Raw genomic sequence first — 26,104 nt, forward strand, 5'->3', positions numbered from 1 at the left:
ATAAAATTCTATATAAAGTCCTAAAATTATATATAAAAAATTATATATTTATATATCGGTTTGATTCGGATTTTTTACTCAATACCAAACCAAATCAAACCAAACCTAGTCGGGTTTTTTAATCGGTTTAGTGCGATTTTCCGATTCGGTTTGTACACCCCTATAATTTAGATAACGCATTTCATTTATCGAGAATCAATTTGACTAAACTTTGATACTAAATTAAATTAGTTCAATTTAGTATTTTAACATTAAAATTTAAATATATTTTAAAACGTTGATCAAACGTTTAAAAACGAAATAAATCATCTAAATTGACGGACAAAGTATAAAGAAAAAAACTCTTCGAAACACAAATATTCTTCAAAATACCAAAATAGATTCGAAAACTTTATAAAACTTTTGCGCGAGATAGTTCAAACAGGAGAGCCTTAAAGCTGCATAAACTCATAATAGTGTAATGGCCTCGTACTGAAAAGAAAAGGAAACGATTATACAGGCTTCTAACGTTTAACTTTTTCGCAATTTTGCTTGCTTCCTACTACCACTATTTTCTTTTTGCTTCCCGATTCCCAAAATGACTCATCCGTCTATATCGCCGGTAAGGACTCTGGCCCCCTTGAGAACTCCGGAAAATTCGACGGATCCGGGTAATCGAATAATCCTCCCACCGTCAGAAAATCGCCGTTACTGCTCTCGCCGTTGTCTTCTCCGTCCATGATTCCAACAAACATCTCCAAGTTGAACGAGTCATATCTCGGTAACTCGTTCTCAAACCGAATCATATTCCCTGATCCATTGGCGGTCCCTGACGTATCGACTAATTCGGCGTCAATATAGTTATCGGGAGATGCGGCGGGAGGTAGGCCGAGTTCATCGTCCGAAGCTTCTAGAAGGTAGCCGAGGTCTGATTGGGATTCGCCGGAATCTGATGACGTTAGGTCAACGAACGTCTCGTGAGGTGGCAGATTTGTAGGATGTAGGATTTCTTCTTCAAAGCTCTTGATTACCGAATCAAGGTCCTGAGATTCCGGTACACCATCTGTTAAACTTTCTGGCTCATCTAGGATATCCAGGATGTCTTCTCTGATCTGCTTGGCCTCCGGCGAATCTACGTCGACATCTTCACCAGCTTCATCGAACTCGGTAGAGTTAGGGTTCACCTCTAATTCCGATTCAACTCGGTTCGGCTCGTCCGAGCTCGGACCTGCATTTTCATCTGAGTGAAGTCGCTTTGACTCAGGTGAATGGGAGTCCGAGTCCAAACCCGACTCATCTCGGGATCGTTTGTTACCATTTCTGTCAGTTTTGCACTCTTCCATATCCAAGTGTTGAACAGGAGTAACAATTTTTGGAGGATATATTTGTCGTTTTGACATGGGGTGAAATTAGGGAGGAAATTCCACTTGAATAACACACACTAGCAAAGAAAGGGAAATGAAAAAGACAAGTAGACTTGTTACTTTTGTTAGTCGGGATCTTTATTCGGCAGTGTGTGTGTTTAAGGAACTAGTTAAGGAAATCAAAGAGTAGATTGTTATACACTGTATAGTACAGGTTATATTTGATGGAGGAAGAAACTTTAAAGGGTGCCAGAATTTATAGTGGAGCCAGGGGGACAGAGAAAAGTGGGGATATTTTCGGGGATCTATTTAATTTTTTAGTGATGGGGAGCCTTTGGCGCGATAATAAAACTATTTTTGAGTGTGATTTATAGATTATAGATTTGAGCGAAAGAAATAATTATTAGTAATATTTATATTAGTATAGACTATTCATCTCACATCTCTTATAATGTGATCCTTTTTTAGATCTAACATGAATATAAAATATTTTGTGTATCGGATTATTTTTTTTATTTTTATGATGGATGGAAATTAGGAGAAGGTGAGATGGGAGATGTGGAATGACGCCCTTGTTTGGCTGATTCTTACTTGATAAATGCTGCCCACATCTTCCCTATTACAGCTACCATGACATCTTGTCTTATTGTTTGTCTGTTTTATTACGTATACTTCCCTTTCCTTTTATTGGTTGGATGCCGTTTGAAGAGATGGGCCTAGTGTTCAAATCCTGGGTTTTAATGGTTCACACTTCACAAAGTCGTAGTCATTGATATTTCATTGATGGGTGACTAGATTGGCAGGAAAAAGGCCGGCCCCTAATAAATGAGAAAAAGATAATGCACTATATTTAATAATTTAAGGTTTTTATACTTTTGAGAAAGATATTTTGTAATTAGTACTTTTTGAGACAGATATTTTATAGTTTTAATTACAAAATATTTTCTTTAAATTCTTATCAACTTTTGTTTTTTTGAGAAGAAATGAACTTTAGATCTACCTCACTTCAAAAACCTGCATTTAAGGTGATCTTATTCCAGAATTACTCCAGAATACGTAAGGAGATTAATTTCATAACAGATGTGAAACAACCTAACATTCACCCCTCGTTCAGATCTGTCAACTAGAATATGAACAATATAATATTAGACTTTATTATATGGTAAACTAAAAGTCGTTTGTATGGGTTTAATATTATGAGACATTGAACTTAATCAATGCAAGAGCTAGCTTTTAAGAGGAGTATTCCCAAGTTCATACAAGATCACTCGACGCTTCAATAATTAAAATAATTATACTTTTTTAATTTCCTAAATGTCAACTACTTAAAATAATCTAATATCCAAAATGCCTAAAGTATTGAGCCGATACTCTCGAACGGTTGGGACTTGGGATGAACTGCTGCGCCGAATTCGTGGGCGGCATGGTGTTCTAGAAATTCATTAGAAAAGAGGAGTAGATCTAAAGGAAGGGTTGGAACTGGGTCAGCGTTTGCGCCCATGCACGGCGCCACGTCCTTGCAATATTCACCACGTGGTGGTGCCTGCAAAGTAGCCGTCCGACACTAAATTCAACGGAACCCATTATTTTCAAAGCGAAACATAAATTTATGTGTAAAAATTTATTAAAATTATAATAAATAAGAATCCGTAATTTTAAGAATATAAAATTTAAGGATAAAAAAATTATTAAACCCATAAAATTTAAATTCTAGATTCGCTTCTGATCCGACCGCACCTTCTCGATGTGCTGCGCTCTTTGAAAGTTGAAAAAGTTGAAACAGGCAATTGCATACTATCTGTATGACCATATCAAACCTTCGCATCCTGTCGAAAGCCAAAAGAACTTTGTTAGATAAGAATAATATTAGTACTACAATGGCGTTGTGGTACCATCTTGTCTCCTGACTTATCTGTTCTTCTTAACATTATGTTAATAAGTTAATCAGTAGCAATTATTCGAGCAGTAGTATCAAGAGCAAATCTCCCTCTACTTGACGTTAATGAATAGACAATTTCAATTTTTTTTGGATTTTGTGATTATTTAATATCAATCTATTGTTAATCTTTTTTTTATTTACTTAAGAACATACTTACAAGCACACGCAAAAGGAAGTATAACAAAAAATTCTTTTGTTTAACTATTTGCTATTTGATATTGTCTGATTCAACTAATCTAGATTTATGTTGGGTAAATCTATTATAAAGATAAATTATCCACCGGAAAAATCTTTATTTAAAAGTTTAAATTCGAAATATCTAATTAAAGATAGAAAAATCTCAACCACTACGGCACTGCCACTAGATCATAGAGCAAAAGCTGCCTTAAAACTTTGAGGGGTTCAACATAACGCATTACGAATTGAATTCCAGCCTCTCGCTTTCATCTATTTGGTGGTAACACCCAACCTGTCAAAGTCTGAATAACAACAGTATAATTAGGTGAAGGAATAGACTTTAATTCCTAGTTTAATGAATAGTTTAATTCGTAAGAAGCCAAACGCTAATTGAGCTTTGTTTTCTTGAAGTTTACAGTGTCAAATCTTAATAAATGGTTACTAGGAACCGATGAGAAGAAGCAATTACCACTACTTTAATAGGATTGATATCGTTTGGAAAGAGTTAAAGACAGGCTTTAATTAAGTAAAACGTAGGCCATTCAAAATATCACGTCAACAACTAAAAGAGATTGACATAATATTAGGTAACAGCAATATATCGAGTGTATTCTCACACGTGTAATTTGGGGAGGATAGATTCCACAGACTTTACTCTTACTTTGTGCAAATAGAGAGGCTGTTTCCGATAAACCTTCGGCTCAAGTCAAATATCAATACAACAGTAAAGAAAAGAAATACAGCAGTAAAGTCATGACAAAAAGTAATAACAACAGCTAGATAGGAACAAAAACAGACGCAGAAGCAACAACAGATAGTAATAGTAGTCTAAGAACAAGAAAAAACTAGACTAACACTAAAACTACTTGTAAGGAAAAGAAAGGAAGTACGCTCGACTACCTACTAACCTACAACCCTAATTATCGACCTTCACAACCTCCCATCACGTATATCTAATAGCTTAGGAGGAAAGAGGCTTTGCGACAAACACGTTATCTATTTACTAGCTTGTTCACCCAAGCTTCTTTTTGGCCAAAAGTGCTTGTTTTTTCTAAAGTATAGATGTTTGACCAAGCTTTTAGGAGGGAAAAAGTACTTTTGAGTAGAAGGAGAAATCGTTTTTGAGAAGCAGCAAAAAATAATTTATCCCAAAAAACAAGCACTTTTGAGAAAAATACACTTAAAAATATTTTTGAAAAGCTTGGTCAAATACTAATTACAACTCAAAAGATTTTTTAAAATAATTAGCTAAACACAAATTGATTCTCACCAAAAAAATATTTTTAGAAAAGCACTTTTGACACTTCTCCAAATAAGCTGATTTTAGAAGTTTTGACCAAACAGGCTAATAACTTCGTTTTATAATTTTTACAGGAGTGAAATATATAAAATGGTTTTAACATATAAGTTCCCTTAAATTTTGTTCCATCTTCGTGAAATCGATATTTTAGCTCTCTTAATATTGCAGCTACATTTAAAATAAAGGTACATGCAATATGCGTGGATGCATTGTCATCTTTACATTTACACTTTTATCACAAAACAGGTCTTATTTCTTAGTGGAGCAAATGACCAAAAATAGCAAAAGAATGAGGCCGATCAGTTGGTAATCCATCCACTTTATACTTCTAACTGGAAAGAGAATCACATGTGGAAAGGAAACACATCTCAATCCATGTATTCTCGGGAGGATATGGGAAGAGGGTGAGTAAGCTTCGAACAGCTCAGCAAAACAAGGATACATTGCAAATTAGAATTTGCAGAAAAATTGACTGGAAACAACCAAACAAGGATATATATATATACGAGGTGTGGCAACGCAGGCAACTGCATGATTTAGCTTCAGCGGAATTAGTCAAATAAGACGAGCGTTTTACAGCTCAAGGAATTCGTGACAATCCAACTTGCGAATATTCCTGTTAAAATTTTACTACCGAATCAACAGATTTAACATAATCAATTTTTGCAGAATCTCTCACCAACTTGTCAAAACAGTGCATTAGACCATTCTATCAATTAATTAAGGTAAATAAATTAGTATCTATACAGCTCATTTAGTATACACATAATTCATCATAATTAGAGTATTTTCCATGCTGGCCATCAACCTACCACACAACTCATTCCTAGCTATACTTTGTGAAACTCATATAAGCAGACTAAACACAATTTTATCCATATGATTGTCTATAATTACATGAGAGACCAAAGAATCTTACTTTTCCATCCTAAAGTGTCATTTGAAATCAGATAGCCTCAATCAGCAATCCTATTTGAATTCTTTTGCTGACATTTGTCATCTCCTATGATGCACCATAACCTGCAAGTTTCAGCCAGAGATTGCTCTTTCAACTGTCCGGCTAATTATAAAAGGCAGCGGTGGAAATTGTAAGGATGAGATTCTTTTGGTACATTCATTTCTTTCTGAATGGAGGTAAAAGAATCTGTGGTAATGAACCTAGAGATAGCGTGAAAGTGGTATGGGAGGGATCAGAACCGGAAAGCTGTTATAATTCTCATCCATATTTCCTAAGGGTAATTAACAATTTTGTTCCTCAAGTTATAGCATAGTTATTTCTTTTCCATATGGCATCGATCAAGTTCAATTTTTTGTATAATTCTCATCCATAGTTTAACCTTCAATATGCTTGAAACGAGCTAATAGTTATTAGTCCTCTGATCGAATCAACAGAAAATAAATTTTGTTGTTGTTGTTGTAACCTCATCATCTTTTGTGATTCCTCATTCTTTCTCACTATATATCCCCACTAACCTCCTACAAAATCCTTTCTCTAATCTTTTTAATTTGTAAGCTTTCAAATAGACCCCTACTCAACCCCTTGGAAACTTGTAAGGGGTCCCTTGAAGACAAATCAAGAATCACTAAGAAGGGTAGCCCCTGAACTTTCTATTTTTTAGTCTCACTCAACAAGATACAGCTTAGCTAAAAAGGGTAAGCAACTAGCATGAGCGTATATAGATTTAGTTAATTCAAGCTTTGGCACCCTAAAGAGTAAAGGTGGATGCGGAAAAGGGAAACTCATGCAACGTGGTTAAACTTTGGAGTGTAAGATACCAATGTGCATGAAAAGATTTTGATGCATTTAGAAGGAACATTAGCAACAGAAGGGGGATTGAAGTGAAACTTTGAAGGCCAAATCAGTGAACCTTTTTGTGTGATGTAGCTGACATCATTTTTAATTTTCAGTAGATATAGTTAAATGTGTTGAGTCATTGAAGCAGTAAACTAAAACTAGTATTGCACTACAACACATGGATGTTAAAACAACCCCCACCCCCCCACCCCTCCCCCCAAAAAAAAAAAAAGTAGTTCACAATATTAACACTGCGAAATCTCAAGTAGCCACAAAGGTTCAATCATAGGCAACACAATAGGTGAATCCTTCATTTGCCTAAGACTTGTAGGCCATCTTGATGATTAGAGTTACCTAGTACCTACGATAGTAGAAAGTAGCGGCTTCTCGGTGGATTAGTCGAGGTGCGCAAAAACTCATACGGGCATATTATCAAAATAATATGAATGATTTAGGTTCAAATATGATTTGGCTTGAAATTTTCAGAAAAATGTATGAAAGACGTTAAGAAAACGTTAGGGTTTTAATAGATGGAAGAGCTATAAAAGAGACTGCAATCTAGTAGCTGGATAATGAAGAGGAAGATTAAGAGAGGTAAAGAGGTTATCCAGAATTCTGTAACTCAACCAACTTCGCCTCAATCCCCAATTAGTTTTAATATTTTATATAAATCCTCTTTCCCTCATTCTGCTCAATTCAGGTCCATTACAACATTTCGGAAAATTCAAAAACCTCACATTTTCAAGCATTATGTATGATTTACAAAACACAACAAAGCAGAATAATAACTTTGGGTATCTCACTAACTCCGGCCCCACCCCCCTCCCACCCCACAACCAAAACAAATGTATCATCGAATCAGAGACACAAGAAGACAGTTCCAATCCAGTAAAAACGGAATGAGGAGAGAAAAGTACCTGAGAAATTGGACCAAAGAAAATGATCATTCCAATCCCAAAGCTTCAACCTTTGGACCTGCAATTGCAGTAAATAAAACAACATTCACAATCAATCAGCTGTACCTAAATACTGGTAAATAATTAGTCTTTTTAATCATTAAAGTTTTTTTTTTTTTTAATGACGGTGGTGTTCGGGCACACCAAGACTCAGGCAGAAGGAAATAGTGTTCTAACCCTCTATACGGTAACACCAACGCAGCTTTTCACGGAGTATCTTCGCCTTTTCAATGTCGACCCATTTTCCCTCTCTAAATGCTCCCTCATCTCGAAGAAAGCCACCGGGTCCTTATAAGGATTATTCGGGTCGAAGTCATCCGGAGCTCCTTCATCGAACTGGACTCCCTTCTTCCTCCCCATTTTCTCTTCTCCTCTGCTGCTTTTCTTCTATGCTGATCAAGTATAATGGAGCTGTGTGAGAATTTGGGTTGAATCATTTGGGCTTGGGTCAAATCAGATCACACTTCGCCTACTTGAGCCATTAATTGGGCCCCTTTGACAGTACCTTTATTTTGGATGTTCTTTCGGCTTCCATATCTTTTCCTTGTTCAACTTTTTAAAAAGCTTGAATTAGATAATGCAGGCAGTAACCAAATGTTAAAATGCATTGTTACCATGGGCAAAAATAAGATTGCTGGCACAAAGCAAAAACAGCTTTGTTAAAAAATTTGAATAATTTTTTGTAACTTTGATCCTTTGAGTGTGATCTTTTTTCCGGACGCTATGTCAATGCGAGATGCCTTGTGCTCCTTGCTATCTTAATCCTCTAAGGCTCTAAGTTTGTCAAAAGTGAGCACTTTTGATTTTAATCAAATATACAAACTATGTCCATTAGATTTATGAGAATTGACAAAATAAAAGATTAACCAAAAAAAGTGTCCGAAGTCAGTCGACCGTATCCGGGACGTATCCCGTCCCCGTATCTGTATCCGTCCCGTATCCGGACGGGAACGGCACCAAAATCGAAGAGTCCGCGCAATTTAGGTTATTTGTTTCATGGTTTTTATTGATGGTACTGGCGTATTGCCTCTTTTCGTCTTCTTGAGACGAGGTTCTTTCGGAAACAATCTCTCTACCCCTCGGGGTAAGGGTAAAGTCTGCGTACATACTAACCTCCCCAGACCTCACTAGAGGGATTTCAGTGGGTCGTTGTTGTTGTTGATATTAACTGTGTCCTTCCATATTCAGTCTGGTAAATTAGCAAAATAAGTTGTAATTCCTTGCACAGCAAGTGAAAGAAAGGAATTGGTATTCACTAACTTTATTTGCAATTTTTTATTGCAGTAAGTTTCATGATTGCTTTACGAGGCTATGTAATTAGTTAAAATACTCATATGTCTTTTTCTAGAATGTTTCTATGATATCTTTTTTTTCCTCCCTCAGGCAATGCTTACAATATTAGATAGCCGAGTAAATAAAGCTGGACGATTAAAAGCGTTGTATGTGAAGACTGAAAAAGGTGTCCTATTTGAAGTAAAACCTCATGTTCGTATCCCCGGGACATTTAAGCGATTCGCTGGTATCATGTGTAAGTTAAATTACCTTGAGAAATGTTTCTTCCCCTTCTCTTTTCATGCAAATTCTGCTGTTATCTGATGTTGGTTCAAATTCAGTGCAGCTGCGACAAAAGCTGAGCATAACTGCTGTTGGTAAGCGAGAGAAACTGTTACGTGTTATAAAAAACCCTGTCTCTCAGTACCTACACATTGACTGTCGGAAGATAGGTGAATAAGTTTCTGTTGTAGTTCCTCCCTTCTGTAATAGAATGTCCTTGAAAATTGATTAATTCTTCCACTTCTCCTCTTGTGCTTCAGGCTTCTCACATAGTTCTGAGAAACTGGTGGATATTCAAGACTACATTAATGGAATTAACAATGACATGAACCTTGTTTTTGTGGTATGTTCTGGTGTAATTTTCCATAGAAGTTTGATTTTGTGGGAATTTGTAGTTTACTGGATAAGTATCTGACATCTACAGGTCAGGGCAATGGCCCATGGAAAAATTGAAAAAGATTATGTCGAAGATTATTTATCATGTAAGCTAATTGTTCCTCTTTTCTTTTTTATTTTTCATCAATACTAATTAGAGTGCTATAGTTTGATATTTCTGCCCGTCTTTGTTATGCATGGTTAGTCTTTAATGCTTAGCAATGCGAACATCTGTTGCTTGTGTCTTTGTATGTTCAATTTGTGACACTAGAATGTTATTGATCTCCTGAATGTTAGAAGTACTAATCAAGAGCCACTTATGACTTTGGCAAATAAAAATCAAATAGGTTATCGCTGCTGTAGATATTGGTTAGAATGTTAAAACACGGCGAGAGAGAAATGTTTTCTCCCTATGAGTTGTTTGTTTCAGTATCCGCTTGTCAATGTGGAAGCAATAGGGGTTCCAAACTGCACCTTAACATACTTGATGCTTCTAACCCCCGATGTCAAATATGAAAGTCTTACGAGTTAGAACCTAGTCACCTTTTTTTCTATCCTCTGTAAATCCGACCTTAGCTTCTTTAAGAGGTCAAGAATGCATGCATATGTTGTGTCATGGGCGGCTTTCCAACCATGCCCCATGACTCCTTGGACGCGCCCCGTGACGTCCTGGCCAGCCTCCCAACGCCCGTCGCCATGGTCGGCCCCGTGGTCTCGGCAGCTCCAAGTGACAAGCACGCATGTGCCTCTATCGCCCCACCGATAGCCATCGCCAGCGCCCAGTCACAGGCAGATGCCAACAACGCCGCGCGCGTAGACAATGCCGCGCGCGCAGACCCTGATGCTAAAGACAAAGTTGCTGCCAACGGACTTGTTGCTGCTTTGTAGAAGACTAAGTCCTTTTCATTGTAAATATAGAGTAGTTTTGCTGCATTTTCTTTAAGTGTGATTTTCCAGCTTTCATAGATCTAGTCATGTAACTTTGGTTTATTTTTTTAAGCATTATTAAGGGGGACCAAGCAATCAAAACTTTCAAGCAAGCAAACAATTCTCTGTACTGGTGTCTCTCCCCCCGACACCGTCTTGTTTTCTGTAATAGCTTTCATTCAATGCAATCAAGCTTTCTTTCATTCTCAATTCTCTTTTCTGCTCTCTTTCAATTGCTCATGACATTGGTTTTTCCGTACGGCACTGACAATCTAGTCTAGCGTATGGAGGGGACCTCAGTTGGCGGACAGCAACCGTACTGACATCGGTTGCTTAGCCTTACGTCGCCCTTCCAAGGAACTTCAGGAAGGCGCCGCGTAACAGTTGTTATGTAACTGCTAAACTATGTCCATGCTGTTTTCTCTAAAGGAAAACTATCATTACGGTAAATTATTGCATTTTTATGGGGCTAAGCCTTGTCGAATCATCTAATGTATCTTGCAGTTTCCGATTATCCATTGAGTGCTGCGTACTGCATATCCATGGTCGCGAATGCTGTGGAGCGCAAATGGAAGATTTTGTAGATTTGAACCTTACCCTGGATTTTGTTGCAACCTTGTTTCTTTATCTTTTTTCTTAATCATATTAAATTTCATACGCAACGAAGCTTTGTTGTGAATCCAACGCTTCTCCATGATCTAAGGGAGTTGATCTTTTCTTTAAACATTAAAAAGAACGTGACTTTTGACTTCTCTTAGTATGAACTGAGTCTTTTTCAAAGGTTGAAGCAGTATATCAGTATATGAAATGGAAGTCACTGAATACAAAAAGAAAACGCGGAGAATGATTTGCACTTTTTGTAGAGTTGGATAATTTTATACAGCAACTTTTCCTTATTGAAAACGTTAACACGTCCGAAGCAATAGAAATTTCGAACTTGACTTGGTGCATATAGATATATATACACACACACGATAGTTGTCCAAAAGTGAGAGTAGGTGAGCAATTTATCAAACCCAGCATGACAATGAAGACTGAAAATCTGAGAAAACCTTATAGGTAGGAAACTTCCTTGCATATTTATAAAAAACTTGTGTTCCTTGGGCAAAGAAAAAAAAACAAAAATAAATATCAAAATTTGTTGATTTCTAATCATATGTTTAAGTGTTGATGGATAGAGTTGTCGGTAATAATTACCGGCGCCAAATAAATTGACAAATTTAGAAGGTTAGCTTAGAGTTTGCCTTTCCAAGTTGCACAGTCCACACTACTAAATGAGAATCACTTTGCAATTCTTTCAAAATTTCACAATTTTCATTTAGAAAATATGGAGGAACAAACGGCGAAAAAGCAAAACTGAGCTGCTCCCAGTTGCATAATGTTTTTTTAACACTTTATTTTCTTCAAGCTAATTTTATAGTGAAAAATTAGTCTTGAGGCACTTCATATTCAATTAAAATGGTAGAGTGGTAGTTTTAAAAGTATGCTGATTGTAGGGGTAAATTTGATCCGATAGTATAATGGTATGGGTAAATTTGGCCCGATAGTATAACAGATGTTAAATATAGACAATATATGAAAGTAGAGGGGGTATATTTGGCCCTTTTCCCTTGTAGAAATCAAAAAGTAAATGCTGTATTTCTGGATATTACAAAAAACTTCTTAGACACATTTTTCCTTTACAGATTTATTAAAATTTCCCGAAGACTGCTCATTCTAAAGTAAATCCTTGGTCCCAAAAAGAAAGAAAAAATTTGGAGTACAAGGTTCAACGCAACTAAGTTTTGGTGTGAAATTTGAACAATATTTTAAAATGTTTATAAAATAAATGCATCTATAAAACTACAAAAAGGTACCATAAATATAAACTTCATTTAATAAAAAGAAAGTGGGAATTTATTGAGTTTGTTGTTCTTGTATATAATAAATTTTTTTTTTTAAGAAATACTGAAAATATGTGATGAAGCAAAAAATTAAAGCTCTTCCTCATGGTCAATCAACTAGTACAATAAAATATAATATCAGTGTCCCTCTCTTTTAAATGGTAAAAGCACTAACATTTTTGCCAATAAATTAAACAATATAATAACAGGAAAAGAAGAAAAAGAGAGAAAAAAATTTCCAAGTTGACACGAGGCAAAGTATAGACAAATTTAATTTCTTTTTAAATTTTAAATTTTAAATTTTATTTTCTGAGAAAGAGAAAAAGAAAGGACACCTGAGCTAAGAGATCTCCTAAGTTAACGGAACGCGCTCAGTTGCGCAGAGGAGACACAACGGTACACGGAATAGGAGACTAACTGAAAAGCAAGAGACACTTCCAACACCTAACGAATTCTAAACAATTTCCTTCCATTTTCATAACTGCTAATAATAATAATAATGACAAATAATTAAATAATCATTGTCATTAGTCTTCTCTAAAGAACGTGCTCACTTTATGCCTTTCCATATCTATACAGCTTCTTCCTCCGTTTTTGTTTTGGCGAAATTCTCAACTTTTGTCGTTGACGGGTATGTATTTTCATGTTCTTCTTCATGTATTTTTCTGTTCTTGAATTTGCATGTGATCATTATTCATATATAGAGTTGATTCTTGTATAACGAAGAATATTTCAAGATTGAGTTATGGTTTAATTAAAGCTTGAAAATTGAACAAGGGTTCTTTCTATCATGAATTTTGGGCAAATTCTTCTTATCCAATAGGTTGACTGAGTTGCATTACAATGGTTGATGGCCTTAATTTGCATGCGTAATTGCCATTTGCCACCTTATTCTGAAGTGTGTCTCTTTCATATTCTTAATCTTGGTGATCATATTCCTTCTGAAAGTCTAGTTGGTTTCTCATTATTGGTGTCATTGCTGTTCCATATAGAAGGCAGATGGTGGTTGCTTCTCTAATTTCTTACCTTCTTTTCTTGCTCTTTTGTTTTTTTCCAATTTCTTTTTGAATGATACATTGTCTTGATCAATTCACACCCTGTACACTAAAACTAGTAATTTTAAGACTAAAAGACCGTATGAGTATGTATAAGCCTTAGTGGACAGAATTACTCGGTACTTATGCCAGTGTGAGGTAGCAGGTACTAGAATTAGTCGATGTGTGCGCAAGTTGGCCCAGACATCATGGTTAGCAAGAAAAAAAGATGCAACTCCCCCCCCCCCCAAAAAAAAACAACACACACCCAAGCAAAACTGGAATGAACTGTACTGTAATTAGAATTTCGGTTGGTTAGAGCAAGTGAATAAATGTACAAAAGGAAACAGAACAAATATATTGCTGCTTAGCAACAAAGTTATTTGATTTTACTTTCCTCACTGCCAATGTTATGTGCTGTTTGAAGTGCATATGGAAAAATGGATGGTTACTCTTTTTATTGCTTGTGATGTTAATCGTACTGGTCGTGGCGAGATTTAATTTGGAATTTCCTTTAGTTCAAATTACCAAGAGATAAACTGTCTGATAATTGTTTATTAACTTCAAACTTCTGATAATTGTGGATAGTGAACTTGCAAACTACTTCTGTTGTTGAGACAATCTTTTAGACAAAATGTTTTCTCTCTTTATGATTTATGGAGGTCAGGGATATATTCATTTCAGCATATCTGCTTTCTATGTGGTTCAGATGTTCTCTGAATTGAAGACCGTACTCTAGTTACCATCATGAATTCAATACTGGATCGCGTAGCTAAAGACTGTGGTAGACGGAATAACTCAAGTGCGTCCACTAGTGGGGACATCTTTGAGCCTTTGTCAAGTAGTAATGGTGAGGCTGAAGGTGCAACACATTTAATACCATGTATTTGCTGATCAAACTCTTGCTTGGGCTGATTTTCTCTTTGACTGCCCTTTGTTATCTCTACAGCTAAGCAACAGGCAATTTTGGTAGAGTGGATAAACAGTCTTCTTCCTTACTTAAGTTTGCCAATAAATGCTTCTGATGAGGAGTTAAGAACGTACTTAGTCGATGGTACTATCTTGTGTCAATTATTGAACAAGTTGAAACCAGGTTCCATACCAGAGGTAGTAGTAATATATTGTATTTTACAGTAAGTAGAAGCTAGGGGTGGTTTTGTTTTGATGATATGACTAACCGTATTTTTCATTCTAGTTTGGTGGTTTAGGTCATTCTTCGGGGTTAGGCTCAGAAAATATAAAAAGGTTTTTGGCAGCTATGGATGAAATGGGCCTTCACAGGTTTCAAGCATCAGATCTAGAAAAGGTTAACACTAATTTAAAGTTATGCTCTTGTGTTTCTAATACGTTTATATCATTTTAAATATGCTTATCATTGTACAAAATTGCTGTATGCATTAATTCACAGGCCATTGAGTTGTATATGTTCTTACATGCAGAAAAGTGTTACTTTCGGTACCGTTAGGCACAATCACGCATCTTTTTTCTGCTTTTGATATATTTAATCTGATACATCATCCAGGGATCCATGAAACTTGTTCTAGAATGCCTTTTAACACTTCGAGCAGAATTTATGCCGAATGTTGGAGGAGATGGTTTTAACACGCCATTATCTCGTAAATCTAGTACTGATGCAAGTACAAGATGTAAACAGTTGGGAGAAGCTTTTGGATGTGCTGATGTAGCTTACAGACAGGAATTGTCAAGTACTCATTCTTCCCCATCCTCAACAGACGGGAAACGAAAGATAGGATCAGATTCAAAATTCCAGCGGGCTTTGAGAAGTCCTGTAATGGCAGGTTTGGTTGATTAGTTCTCATCCCTTAACCTTCATCCCTCCCCTAATCAACGATATCTCTTTCTTTGATTGTTGACTTCTCTTTTTTGAACTGTCTAGAGCCATCAGCTGCATTGTTACATCACGTTGGACATAAATTCCATGAAGTATTTCAGCTTAAACAAGGGGGTTATGCTGATCTTCCGCCTTCAAAGATTTCCGAAATGATGAAATCTAACAGTTTGGATGTTAGTAACATAACCTTTTTGTCAATGAAGCTTCGAATAAAGTTTGCATCTGAAGTTTTGATTTCATACTTATTCCAACCTATTTTTGTTGCACCCAGATTGCCCCCACGCAGTCTCTTCTCAGTGTTGTGAATGGGATTCTTGATGAAAGCATTGAGCGGAAGAATGGCGAGATACCTCATGTGCGCACATAATAGATATAGATATTCATGCAGAGATTATGTTCTTTTCTACAAATGCTTCACAAAAATCATGGCCTAACCTTTAGTTGTTTAACTCTGTCAGCGTGTAGCATGCTTGTTGAGAAAGGTCGTGCAAGAAATTGAGCGGCGAATCTCTACTCAAGCTGAACATCTTAGAACGGTATAATGCAGCATAGCTGTTTTTACTTTTTCCCCCAAATTCTCTTTATAATGAACCTGGCTCATGTCAATTTACTCTCTGTAGCAAAACAATCTATTCAAAACTCGTGAGGAGAAATACCAGTCACGGATAAGAGTCCTGGAAGCCCTTGCAACTGGGACTAGTGAAGAGACACAGGTGCTGTGGACTTCACTTTCTGTGAATTTTTTTCGAAGTCTGGAATATTTTACTTCTTAAAGAGTTTATGCACCTTTCGCTCACACAATTTTTTCGTTTCAGATTGTAATGAACCAGCTTCAGCAGATTAAGGTAGTTCACCACCTGGCTTCATCTGCCGCATTGTTTGGCAATGATCAGTATATTTAGCTGTATATATGCATTCTATCCTTTTGTTTCCTGTAAATTTGTAGGTTTTAACTCTTAATATGATTTATCTATCTGATCTTTTGAAGATAAATACCTATACTTTCTAGCATCCGAGGTTTTTGCTTGTTTGAAGCAGTAGCATTGAGAGTGAAGCATTGTCATTACTTCTTTACATCAAAACATTATCTTCTCTATTATTATATGCTAACCTGCCTACAATTGATCATCACTTGTGTTAAATGAAACTTGCTACTTATTGAAAAGGATCTGATGTCTATATTCTGCGAGTATATTTCAGCTTATTGATTCTTTCCCACGATTTTAATGTTTGCCATCCCTTTTTGAATTGAAATCATATTACAGAATGTAAAAATCAAAATGGAGGAGGAAAAGAAAAATGAGGATCAGGATGTGGTTAGATTGATGAAGGAGAAGGATGATCATAGTCAAGAGATTGCAGCTTTAAAACAAGAAATGGAAATAGCTAAGAGAACATATGAACAACGCAGCGTAGAAATGGAAAAAGAGGCCAGAGAAGCTCAACAAAAGCTTGAGGAGAGGTTGAAAGAGGTTGAGAGCCTTTTAAAAGAATCAACAAACAGAGTGAAAGAAATCGAGATGTTTTCTGAATCAAAATCACAGAGGTGGAGCAAGAAGGAGAATGTTTACCAAATATTCACAGAATTCCAGCTTGGCGCACTACGTGTATGCTTTGATTTTTTTTTCTCTTAATTTTTTCTAACATAATTCATTGTCTATCACATCTGATCTGGATCTCCATAAACATTCAGGAGCTGAGGTTTGCCTCTCAGTCAATAAAGCAAGAAGTAGTGAAAACACAAAGGAACTATGCAGAGGAATTCAATCAATTAGGTTAGTGATGTATGAATAACATTTACTGGAAGTATATAGGTAGAAGATGTCAACACAGATTTTACTGTTAAGTGATTTAGTTGGATTTTTCTTATGAAGTGGAATTTTATGATAGGTGCAAAATTTAGAGCACTAGACCATGCTGCTGCAAACTACTCTGCCGTCCTTGCTGAGAATCGCAAACTACACAATGAGGTCCAGGAGTTAAAAGGTATTGTTATATTATGAAATTTTAGAACTAAGAGACCCGGAGATTTCTCTCCTTTTGCTGTTACTTATGAATACTTTTCAAATTAGGAAATATTAGAGTGTATTGTCGGATAAGGCCATTCCTTCGTGGACAAAAGGAAAACCAGACAGTGGTTGAATACATCGGAGAAAATGGGGAGCTAGTTGTTGTAAATCCTTCGAAACAAGGAAAAGAAGGCCGTAGGTCCTTCAAGTTTAATACGGTCTACAGTCCAACTGCAATACAAGGTTTTTCAGATTCCTCCAAATTATGCCAGATCAAAGTTCCTATATACATATTCTGTAAAATTATGTTCCATGTAATGAATAATAAAATGAATTTCACAATTTCTACCTTTGCAGCTCAAGTGTATTCAGATATTCAGCCCTTAATACAGTCTGTACTTGATGGTTTTAATGTATGCATATTCGCCTATGGTCAGACTGGCTCAGGGAAAACGTATACCATGGTAAGAATTCCGTGCTATATAAATTTGGTAAATATGTTTACACATCGTTTAACATTGCTGAAGTCTAGTTAAATTAACCTCCAGACTGGCCCTGAAGGAGCAAGCGAGGAGGATTGGGGAGTCAATTATCGAGCTTTGAATGATCTTTTCAGAATTTCTCAAATGAGAGAGAGCACTTTCAAGTATGAGATCAAAGTTCAAATGATGGAAATATATAATGAACAAGTTCGTGACTTACTGTCAAGTGATGGTTCTCAAAAAAGATATCCTTTACTAAATTTCGATTGTTTCACCTTTCCTGGCATTGCATCCACTTTGCTCCCTTTCTACATTAAACAATTTATCAATTTGGAAACATTCTACCAAAATGTTTTATTTATCCCTTCCTTTTCTCCCATGCTGCATTTCTTACAATTTCAAATAATTACAAAATATCAATATGATGTTTGATCCTTGAGCCGAGGGTCTATCGGAAACAGCCTCTCTGCCTTAACAAGGTAGGGGTAAGGTCTGTGTACACGTTACCCTCCCCAGACCTCACCTGTGGGATTACACTAGGTTTGTTGTTGTTGTTGTTGTTGTTTGCAATATATCATGCATCTGCAACTGTTTTCCTTGATTTGCGCACACTTGGGATTTTATCTACCTCTCAACCCAATGGGTTAGCTGTCCCAGAAGCAAGCATGTTCCCGGTCAATGGAACCTCTGATGTCTTAGACTTAATGGATACGGGATTGAGAAATCGAGCAAAAGGTTCCACTGCCATGAATGAAAGAAGTAGTCGATCACACAGGTTCGAAGCAAAGAAATCATCTCTGGATTTCAATTTTTAAACTACATGTTTTTCTCTTTTAAATTTTGATAGGTCTTTAACTTTTATTGCAATATATGTCCAGCATCGTGACTATCCATGTTCACGGGAAGGATATAAAGAGTGGTTCATCTATGCATAGTAGCCTTCATTTGGTGGATCTTGCTGGAAGTGAAAGGGTAGACCGCTCTGAGGTGACGGGAGATAGACTAAAAGAGGCACAACATATAAATAAGTCATTGTCTGCTTTAGGAGATGTCATCTCAGCTTTGGCACAGAAGAATGCTCACATTCCATACAGAAACAGCAAGCTCACTCAAGTCCTTCAGACTTCATTAGGTAATTCTCTTTCTATACAAAAAGATTTTGCTTCCAGTTCCTTGTACAAATGGTAGACTAATAATTGCAGAATGGGATTTGGGGTGGGGGAGGGGGGGGGGGGTAAATTAATGACATTGTTGAGATAATTTGTAGCATTGGTGTTAAATAATTTCAACATGTTAGGTGCTTTCTTCTTATGTGCAAGCCATTTTACCTTATGAATAACGTATGTAGTTCGAACATATATAATTATAATTTGATATTTGATAGCTTCAGCCATTTTAATCTTGCTCCATAGGTATTACACCTTATTTGCTTTCTACTTGCTTTCATGGAAACAACCACAGCATCACCTATGCCCTAATAGATTTAATATATCTTTTTCCTCATTGATAGGGTGGTCCTTTTGCAGTAACTCATAATACTATTTTATTGTACAGGTGGTCAAGCAAAGACACTTATGTTTGTGCAACTTAACCCTGAAGTTGCTTCATATTCAGAAACCATGAGCACATTAAAATTTGCTGAGAGAGTATCTGGAGTTGAGCTAGGCGCTGCTCGAAGTAGCAAAGACGGCAGGGATATCAGAGACTTGATGGAGCAGGTGCTCTATTAACTTTCTAATTCTACTAGATTAGAACCTTTTAAATGTTGCTCTTGAATTGATGATGCAATATTTTTCTTTTCCGGAGTCCAATTACTTAAACGTGAATCTGATTAACCCCTCTCAAGTAAATTACTAAATTGGAGCAAAGAAGAGGATTTGGTTATTTAAGTAAGTTAGACAAAAGGTGAGACTATGATCATGGCAATGATACTAGTTGCCTGGTATGAGTTAAAGGACCAGAATATAGTGTAGTTTGGCTGCTGAGTTTCTAACTTGCATATTTAGGTAAAAATAGAACTACCTCTTGCCATCACAAATATCGCTTAGGTGATTCACAGATTTTAATCTTGTAAGGATGTGCATTAATCATCCTCCTCCTGGTCATCATCATCATCATCATCATTATTACGTTTCAGACACACCACTTATTTTACATTAATGATGATAAAGAAAAGTTAACATTGTTTGAGGATATAGAACGGAGGATTTTCCATCACGCAGCTACATTCTACTATCTGACTGATGCTTTTCTTTCTTATTTTCCAATTAAAGAAAATTGAGTGAGAGATGATATGCTGCCTAACTTAGAGTTTCCTGCGCTGAAGCATGTCAAATGCTGTCCATTGTTAACTTTTAATGTTCCAGGTCGCGTCTCTCAAGGATACAATAGCTAAGAAAGATGAGGAGATTGAGCAACTGCAGCTTCTCAAAGATCAAAAGAATGTTTCCCCAGAAGCCAATGGTGAGAAACGCAGTCCAAATTCATTCAGGTATGGTGCTTCATCTCCAGGAAAATGTTTATTTGGTGGGACTTAGATTGTAGTTTGAAATTTTCTATTTACTGAGAAAGCAACTTCTGATGAGGCTGCTCAAAGAGTAGTGATCAGAATTATTTAGTTACGTGACGAGTTTAGACACCAAATGGAGTCCCTCCAGCAGTCTCCATCTGAGACTGCTCGACGGATTCTAAATCAGAATATTTCTGCAGATGCTGATATCTTTGTGTTCAGCGACGCAGATAATGAGGAAAGACTAAGTGATATGCTATCTGATAGTGGTCTTTCTGTGGGCACAGAAACTGATGGATGTGCTGAAAGCATCAATCCTTTCCCTGAAGGAGACAAACCACCAAAGAACACAAATAAGTAAGTAAATATCATCCCATCATGCTTGTGCTTTCTACAGAATGTTAATTTTATGAAACATAAGAGAATAAATAAAGATCTCAAAGCTTTATTTTATATAGAAACTAAACTATCATGTGAAACGTTGTTATTAACTACATGGAAAAGGTAAGGCAAGTTGGTTGAGAATTCAAACAATACTTATTGCACTAAAGAACCTGGAACTTTGTAGACTTAACTCACCCCCTTTGAATTAAGGTATTCCAACTTCCGGCAGCGAGCCGGCTCAAAGCCTAGGCAAGTAAGGCATATGCCTTAGGCTCCCAATTTTAAAAGGAATAGGTTATGTGTTAATTTTTCCTTAAAAAAGTTAAAGCATTTTATTGTAAAAATTTGTCATTGTGAAGTTGATGTGACTGTTGAGGGATGGAATAATCCTCTAGGGTAAAGTAAACATATCTTTATAATTTCCTTAAACTTGATGTAACCTTCATTTTGCATTTTTTACATTCTTGCCACTAAAACCTATAAGTATTATTTTAAAAAATTGAGATTGCTAAATGATGAGAATTTGAAGGGAAAAAAATATTGTATTAACTTTTGATGATCCTTAAAGCATAATAGCCACTCTAATATTGATGGCTTATACTTGTATTTTGAGTTAAAAGTGTTAAGAAAAATTATACAAATAGAAGATAATATACTTAATTACATAAAAAGGCTTGATTCTGTTATAAATGCCTAACAGTTGTCTCAACGGAAATAAGTTTTTCAAAATAAAAATATATTAGATCAGAAACGTCTCAAGAGTAAATATATCGGTTAGCTATATTATCAATTGAAAAATAGTTACTAAAAAAATCGATTATAAAAAATTTGGGCCTCTAATTGTAGTCACGCTTTAGGCCCTCAATTATGTCGAGTCGCCCCTATCCGGCAGTGTTGAACTGGTGCATGTTTTTGCCGTTTATATTGAGCTAATTGCTTGACTATCATCTTATACGATCTTTTGCAGACATAAAGCTATATATAAAATTCCTAGATCACCACAAAAATCAGTGAGGGATTCTCCGAAAGTCTCAAATGGTATGTTGATTAAGCATGACATGTTTAATGACTACAAATAAGCCAGTCCCTTGGCTAAAGATTAGTGGTGTAATTGGAATTTCCTCAATGTTTCAGGTCTGGGAAAATCGGTCAGTGCAACTAATTTGTTGGCCAAATCTACAAAAAGGTGGCAGTAATATGATGTAGTTGCTGTATTTATCAAATTTCCTTCTTTCTCCTACAGTCCCTTGCATGAAAGTTTTCCTACATTGTACAGATTCTTTTCATTGACCAGAGAGTCCCCTTTTAGTGTCTAGGACTATACATGACCCTTTTATGTTTTTTGCTTCAATAGTGTTACTCTTTTTTTTTCCCTTTCTTTTATTAGGATATAGTACACTCAATTCTTTTATGTAGGTTATTATTTCTCCATAAGGAATTCAGCTAGTAAATCTTGTATAAAGCCTATCGAGTTGTAACATACAAGTGTTGTTTTATCAGCAAATTATCTTTTGGTTACTCATATACTGGACATGCTTCAACATGTTTCGACGAGAAACCTCTAGCAGCATTTCGAGTTGTAGAAATAAGTTACTGCTTTTCGAAAAGTAAGGTCAGAGACAAGAGTTACAGTTCATTTTGGTAAAGAACTACATACTAAAAGCAAATCTTGCAAAGGACAAAAAATATCTGGTGTCAATCTTGCTTGATTAGTGATTTCGCACAAGTTTCACCACCTAATTCTACTTTAAATTTTATTAAAAATTCATCCATTTGTTGTGTAAGGTATTTAATCCCACCAATTCCTTATGGTAAAACAAGAAGAGATTATTTGAAGCAAGCAAGAAGCCTACTCCCATCGAAAACATTCAAAAGCAAAAAATGGCTTAACTAAGCATACTGTACTACTTATTATATATAAGTAACAATTATATTTTAAATCACCAAATTTCTGAACGACATATCGTTATAGTCAACTACGTGAAAGAATTTTTTTTAAAATAAAGTATCCGAGGGTGGACAATTCAGTGAGTAAAGCGCAAAAAAGCACCTATTACTGAAACATTCATCCCTATTTCCAGGTTAGTAAAGTGACAATAAGGCTCTTCTTTTGGAAATACCTTGAACTATTCTTGGAATTTTATATGTTAATGGTTGCAGAAGGGAAGAAAAAGAACTAAAAAATGTAGTTGTGGGTGGACGTCTATGTACACTATGGATGGACTAAACTCAAAAGTGAAAGCAAAGCAGGCTCAAATCTGCCAAATTCATCAAAAAGATAGTTGTAAGCAAAAGGTATAACATCATAATGGGGGACCAAACAATTTAAGGCTGAGATATAATTCTAAGTAGGATTGATTCTACTTATAGTGTAGACATGGGCTATGGTTACAACGATAAGACCTGTACCTAGGTTAATCAAAGCAAACACATACCAAACAGATTACCAGACTCACGGTATTCTTTAAAAATTAGTTATACGATATGCATATGTGTCGTTTATTATTCAAGAAATTGATAAAAAAATCGTTAAAGATCATGTTTAAATCCTCACAGAAACAAAAACTGTCAGTATGTGATTTCTTTCCATTTACTTAAAACAAACTAAATGTGTAATAGTCAAGAGGGAGACCGTTTTTGGAAAGTACGGGAGCCGTAGAAACCCCACCAATTTGTCATTGTTTTATTGTGTTTGTCTAGCAAAGAGGTGGCCAACCCATCAGCAGAGCCAGCCTAGCCTTTAGACAAACTAGTCAGCAATCAAACTTTCCTTTAATTGCAGACGACAAATTGCTAAACATATCATCCCACGCCTCTTATATTCCTCCTTAATCCTAGGGAGGATCCATTGGACAGTTCAACTCAACTAATTTAAATAACCATAAACAAACATATGAAAGCAAACCAAGCCACGTAGTCTCCAATGTTTCCTTATCACAAAATATTAGTAAAATATTTCTTTGCAAACTCAACTTTGAGCATTCACCAATTCTTTATAGCAAACAAATCATGACACACCCTTTAGAGAAGTTCAAAATCTCTGAACAGAATCACATAATAGTGGCGATAATAACGCCACTGAATGGACCCATTAGCTCTTTGTAAACATTAAATAATTACATGAATCATAGTCAAAGTTGAAAATAATCACTAGCGAGTCACTAACACGTGCTTTACTCCATCTGTACTGCACTATTATTACTATTATTATTAACAAAGCAGCAGCAGGCCAAGAATAGAAAATTAGCAGTACTAGAATACAAGAATGAATTTCTAAGAAGACCATCTTTTTCCTTCAGATTACAATTACAATGAAGGACGGGTGACAAACTTTTCAGTCACAAAGAAAGAACCTCTTCTTGAGTCTTCATACTACAATAAGTATTCTCAACTCATACCTTGTTCTAACGCTATAAAAGAACCCTAGTCACTCCCAAAGAAAAGATACCAATCTTTTGGCCTATCTCTTACTTTGGGGGTACATATTACAGTTTTATTCTTTCGGATCTCAACTTAAAACACTCATTCATCACCTTGTCACAATATACACACATTACTGGATTTGAATGATTAGATAACAAAACTCATCAGCAAATTGGACTAAACCCTCCTCCTGTTGCTCTATATATACAATACTAAACGAATTGGTGTAGTTTTCTTGCCTCTTTCCCAAAAATCTCTTCTATTTTTTATTCTTTTTTCAACATCTCTGTGTCAAGGGATTTACCTAAGCTACAGCTGAGATGCTGCAGCTGCCGCGACAATTGAAGCCTTCAATCCTCCTCACAGGAGCTGGCTTATTCCCGAATTTCACTCGAACAAAGCCTCCTCCGCTCATAATGGTGGAGGAGGGTGCCGGTGGCGAGGGCGCCACTGCTCTTTCCGGGACTGGTAGTATAGGAACAAAATTGTGGTTGCCAAACTGAGCATCTTGGATCAGGGGATTCCCAGCCCTGCTAGGTGGAGATCCCCCATAAAAGAATGGAGGAGATGAAGCCACCTCAAAATTGGCTTTATCAACTTCATAATTCCCCTGTTCACAGATAAAATCAAAACTTGTCAGCTATCAGTAAGTGGTCAACATACTAAGATTATCTAGAAAAAAATCAACTACAGTATTATGTTTCTTTGAAACCACTGTTTAGAATGTCTCATCTCTTCAAATTAGCTACTACTTCAATCGCATAAATCCCAGTTTATGTGTTTTAACTGAGAATGGAGTTTAAAAAGAAAGAATTTTGAAACTTTTGGTCTTTTGGTCTTAAACAGATATTTATGTAACAGAAAAATCGGAAGTTTAAAGCTATTTTTTAAAATATAAAAATGAGCTTTTTTTGGGAACAAACTATAAAAGAAAATGTGCTAAGTAAAATGAGGGATGGGAGGGAGTACAAAACTTGTTCTAAAGCAGAAAACTGCAGAGTTATGGAGTAGTAGTTTTAGCTATTCCATTCAAATGAGTGTCCCACTGCCTTATCTTACTAGTTAGGAGTAACAGAAAATGCCCAAAAGAAAGATGCAACATATCAAAGATGGATGATATAAATTTCTATTAGGAACCAAAATTTAAGATGATTTACTTGAATCCCCTTTCAAAAAGGAGGAAAAAGATCAGATTTTTATTTTCTTTTTCCAATAAAAAAGACATCTTGAGCAGAAAATCACCTTAGTGAGGATGATATCAAGCAGTTCAGTTCCGGCTTTCAAGTCGCGAGCCTCCATTTCTTGATTGCTAAAAATCCAAAAATAAAAACATCAAAATAAGCAAAAAGATAGAAAGAGAGAAGAAAAATTGAGATAAGCTTAAAGTAGGGAAGAAAAGGGCCTAACCTGATTTGCAGCAAATGACAAGGTCTGATTGGTTCTTCAGATGGAGAATTGAAAAAGCTAAGCTTACGGCGGGGCTTGGGGCAAACGACACCGTTTGACACAGAGATGATGTCTCCTCCTCTCACTGTCTCTCCAACTCCAACACAACCACCCACCAAAGCCTTCTGTTGACAGGCGTACATATTCATCTTCTCCTTTTTATTTATGTTCACAACAGATCCAAAGCCTAAAAATCAAAGTTAAATGTTTACAACTCTGAAAATTACAGTAAAATGTTTACAACTCTTAATAAAATCTTCACCGCCATATCCACAAGTCTACATATATGTGAAATTACTATAAATAAACATAGAAGAAAAAAGGAGAGGTACCTGGTGGGTTAACAAGTGGATGCCTGTGGGAGGCGAGAGAGAGAGATTTTAGGGGAGAGTGAGGCGGAGAAGAAAGAGAGAAGAGATGGGATTGGGGACAGACTATTTATAGGAGAGAAGAGAGAAAACAAAATGCGTGATTATTCATTCTTTTCATTTGAATTTCTTTTTTCAGATATATTCTTTTCCTATCACGACGTCTATAAAATATTTCGGTACTGGTGTATAAAAATTCTTTTTATTATTATTAATAATTGTTGACGAACTGTATGAACAGTCAGTATGGCCAAATTTCTAAAATTAATGTATTTTGAAAAGTATTTTTGGTAAAAAATAATTTATATTTGTTAAGTATTTTAAGCATTAATTAGTATTTAATCAATA

At 35.9% G+C, this 26,104-nt stretch overlaps 4 protein-coding genes and 1 long non-coding RNA gene across 8 annotated transcripts; 2 read left to right on the top strand and 3 right to left on the bottom strand.

Annotated features, from left to right (window-relative positions):
- Window positions 1–365: 365 nt before the first annotated feature.
- Window positions 366–1,752, bottom strand: LOC142176560 (uncharacterized). Its single transcript, XM_075244534.1, has one exon. It carries the CDS (start codon window positions 1,377–1,379, stop codon window positions 591–593), a length of 789 nt encoding a protein of 262 aa, XP_075100635.1. The 5' UTR covers window positions 1,380–1,752; the 3' UTR covers window positions 366–590.
- Window positions 1,753–3,036: 1,284 nt separating this feature from the next.
- Window positions 3,037–8,884, bottom strand: LOC107769398 (uncharacterized). 2 transcript variants are annotated; one of them, XR_012705228.1, is made up of 4 exons: window positions 7,688–8,884; window positions 7,472–7,529; window positions 3,628–5,779; window positions 3,037–3,169 (listed from the first exon to the last, which is right to left on the bottom strand). It is a non-coding gene; the product is annotated as an uncharacterized LOC107769398 (long non-coding RNA). The 2 variants fall into 2 exon arrangements; XR_012705229.1 differs by having other exon boundaries at window positions 3,040–3,169; window positions 5,679–5,779; window positions 7,688–8,859.
- LOC107769397 (ribosomal RNA small subunit methyltransferase NEP1-like) lies at window positions 5,776–10,452 on the top strand. The gene is made up of 5 exons (XM_016588602.2): window positions 5,776–5,994; window positions 8,894–9,038; window positions 9,124–9,234; window positions 9,325–9,407; window positions 9,489–10,452. The coding sequence occupies exons 1-5, from the start codon at window positions 5,854–5,856 to the stop codon at window positions 9,591–9,593; spliced, it is 585 nt and encodes a 194-aa protein (XP_016444088.1). The 5' UTR covers window positions 5,776–5,853; the 3' UTR covers window positions 9,594–10,452.
- A 2,217-nt stretch (window positions 10,453–12,669) lies between these two features.
- On the top strand, window positions 12,670–22,041 carry LOC107769399 (kinesin-like protein KIN-14K). Of its 3 annotated transcripts, none has more exons than XR_012705432.1 (23): window positions 12,672–12,880; window positions 13,993–14,133; window positions 14,233–14,390; window positions 14,479–14,589; window positions 14,806–15,082; window positions 15,181–15,308; window positions 15,407–15,490; window positions 15,594–15,671; window positions 15,756–15,848; window positions 15,951–15,980; window positions 16,401–16,742; window positions 16,829–16,910; window positions 17,026–17,121; window positions 17,208–17,387; window positions 17,502–17,608; window positions 17,693–17,871; window positions 18,237–18,401; window positions 18,505–18,758; window positions 19,181–19,344; window positions 19,993–20,117; window positions 20,423–20,492; window positions 21,487–21,557; window positions 21,654–22,041. XR_012705432.1 is itself a non-coding variant. In XM_075244868.1 (23 exons), the coding sequence occupies exons 2-23, from the start codon at window positions 14,031–14,033 to the stop codon at window positions 21,713–21,715; spliced, it is 3,024 nt and encodes a 1,007-aa protein (XP_075100969.1). In that variant the 5' UTR covers window positions 12,672–12,880; window positions 13,993–14,030; the 3' UTR covers window positions 21,716–22,041. The 3 variants fall into 3 exon arrangements, 2 of the variants coding, with proteins under 2 accessions (XP_075100970.1, XP_075100969.1); XM_075244868.1 differs by having other exon boundaries at window positions 20,358–20,492; XM_075244869.1 differs by lacking the exons at window positions 21,487–21,557; window positions 21,654–22,041 and having other exon boundaries at window positions 12,670–12,880; window positions 20,366–20,492.
- A 1,744-nt stretch (window positions 22,042–23,785) lies between these two features.
- On the bottom strand, window positions 23,786–25,859 carry LOC107769401 (uncharacterized). The gene is made up of 4 exons (XM_075244563.1): window positions 25,721–25,859; window positions 25,350–25,575; window positions 25,185–25,251; window positions 23,786–24,552 (listed from the first exon to the last, which is right to left on the bottom strand). The coding sequence occupies exons 2-4, from the start codon at window positions 25,535–25,537 to the stop codon at window positions 24,247–24,249; spliced, it is 561 nt and encodes a 186-aa protein (XP_075100664.1). The 5' UTR covers window positions 25,538–25,575; window positions 25,721–25,859; the 3' UTR covers window positions 23,786–24,246.
- Window positions 25,860–26,104: the final 245 nt, after the last annotated feature.

The sequence above is a fragment of the Nicotiana tabacum genome, chromosome 22 (assembly GCF_000715075.1).
Source record: "Nicotiana tabacum cultivar K326 chromosome 22, ASM71507v2, whole genome shotgun sequence".
Classification (NCBI taxonomy): Eukaryota; Viridiplantae; Streptophyta; class Magnoliopsida; order Solanales; family Solanaceae; genus Nicotiana; species Nicotiana tabacum.